The following is a 1441-nucleotide window of genomic DNA, read 5'->3' as shown; positions in this document are numbered from 1 at the left end:
TCCAGCTCCAGCTCACTATCATCTCCCCATGTGCCCTACAACATCCGCAGCTACCATCCTTCGCGCCGAAAAAATCAATCGGCCCTTGGCTCTACCGCCTCCGCCGCCCAAAATCTATTCTCGAAAGAAAGCCCTCCTCCTCCTCCTCCTCCCCCACCACTGGCATCACCTTCTTCCTCCTCGCCCTCACCAGCACTATTACCGCGCTCACCAGGAACTTCCCCGCGCTTGCCAGGCACGCCGGGCGGCGTCCCGGTAACCATTGACCCCCTCCGCATCGTCGCCAAAGAGCTCAAGTTCATGAAAAAGAATATCCACAAGCTTCTCGGCTCCGGCCACCCCCTGCTCGACCGAGTCGCAAAATACTACACAACAAGCGAAGGCAAGCACGTGCGGCCCCTCTTAGTCCTGCTCATGTCGCAGGCGACGGCCCACGGGCCCAAGACGACCCGCCAGGTCCCATTCGTTAGTGCTGCCGGTATCAACGATGGCATTACATCCCCTGCCATACTGGCGGATACAAACCCGGACCAGAGCGCATTGCTCTCCTCCACTTCCCCGTCCTCGCTCGAGGCTGCGTATACTAGGCTGGCAGGGAATGTTGACACCAACTACGACGCCGACAGCGGGAACGGCACAGACATCCTCCCCGCCCAACAGCGGCTGGCGGAGATTACAGAGCTAATCCACACGGCTTCGCTGCTGCATGACGACGTGATCGATAACGCCGTCACGCGGCGCTCCACCGTGTCCGCGAATCTGGCATTCGGGAACAAAATGGCCGTGCTGGCGGGCGATTTTCTCCTGGGCCGTGCGTCAGTTGCGCTTGCCCGCCTGCGCGACCCAGAGGTCATCGAGCTGCTGTCCACCGTTATCGCGAACCTGATCGAGGGCGAGTTCATGCAGTTGAAGAACACGGAGCGGGATGAGTTGAACCCATCCTTCACGGAGCAGACGATCACGTACTATTTGCAAAAGACGTACCTGAAGTCCGCGAGCCTGATTAGCAAGTCGTGTCGGGCGGCGGCGCTGCTGGGCCATTCGTCGCCGGAGATTGTGGAGGCGGCCTATTCGTATGGCCGGAATCTGGGCCTTGCGTTCCAGCTTGTGGATGATATGTTGGATTATACAATTCATGGGGATGAGCTGGGGAAGCCTGCTGGCGCGGATTTCCTGCTGGTTGTTCCTGCGGCGCCAGCCGCGTCGCTGGTGTTGGTGTCCTAGCATGAGGAGTCACTTGGTGAGCTGCTGCCGAAGTCCACCTGCGGGATGAGGTTGAAGACCTCCAAACCTGCCATCTGCATGCTGGAGTCAGACTGTTCTTTAGCTGCTTGGCTGTGCTGCCGCACTGCTGTGCGAGCTGAGCGTCGCCTGGTGCGGGCCATCTGCCAGGTGGCACCCTCCTCACTGATGGAACTCTGAGTCGCCGCCCGCTTGCGGG

The 1441-nt window shown here is 60.1% G+C and overlaps 1 protein-coding gene across 1 annotated transcript; it reads left to right on the top strand.

Moving 5' to 3' along the window:
* Positions 1–414: 414 nt before the first annotated feature.
* HCAG_01245 (hypothetical protein) lies at positions 415–1224 on the top strand (the record flags this gene model as incomplete). The annotated part of the gene is made up of 1 exon (XM_001544148.1): positions 415–1224. The coding sequence occupies one exon, from the start codon at positions 415–417 to the stop codon at positions 1222–1224; it is 810 nt and encodes a 269-aa protein (XP_001544198.1).
* Positions 1225–1441: the final 217 nt, after the last annotated feature.

This window comes from Histoplasma capsulatum, genomic scaffold (genome assembly GCF_000149585.1).
Source record: "Histoplasma capsulatum NAm1 scaffold_1 genomic scaffold, whole genome shotgun sequence".
NCBI lineage: Eukaryota > Fungi > Ascomycota > Eurotiomycetes > Onygenales > Ajellomycetaceae > Histoplasma > Histoplasma mississippiense.
Note: the sequence above shows the minus strand (reverse complement) of the source record. Positions and strands in the feature narration are given on the sequence as shown.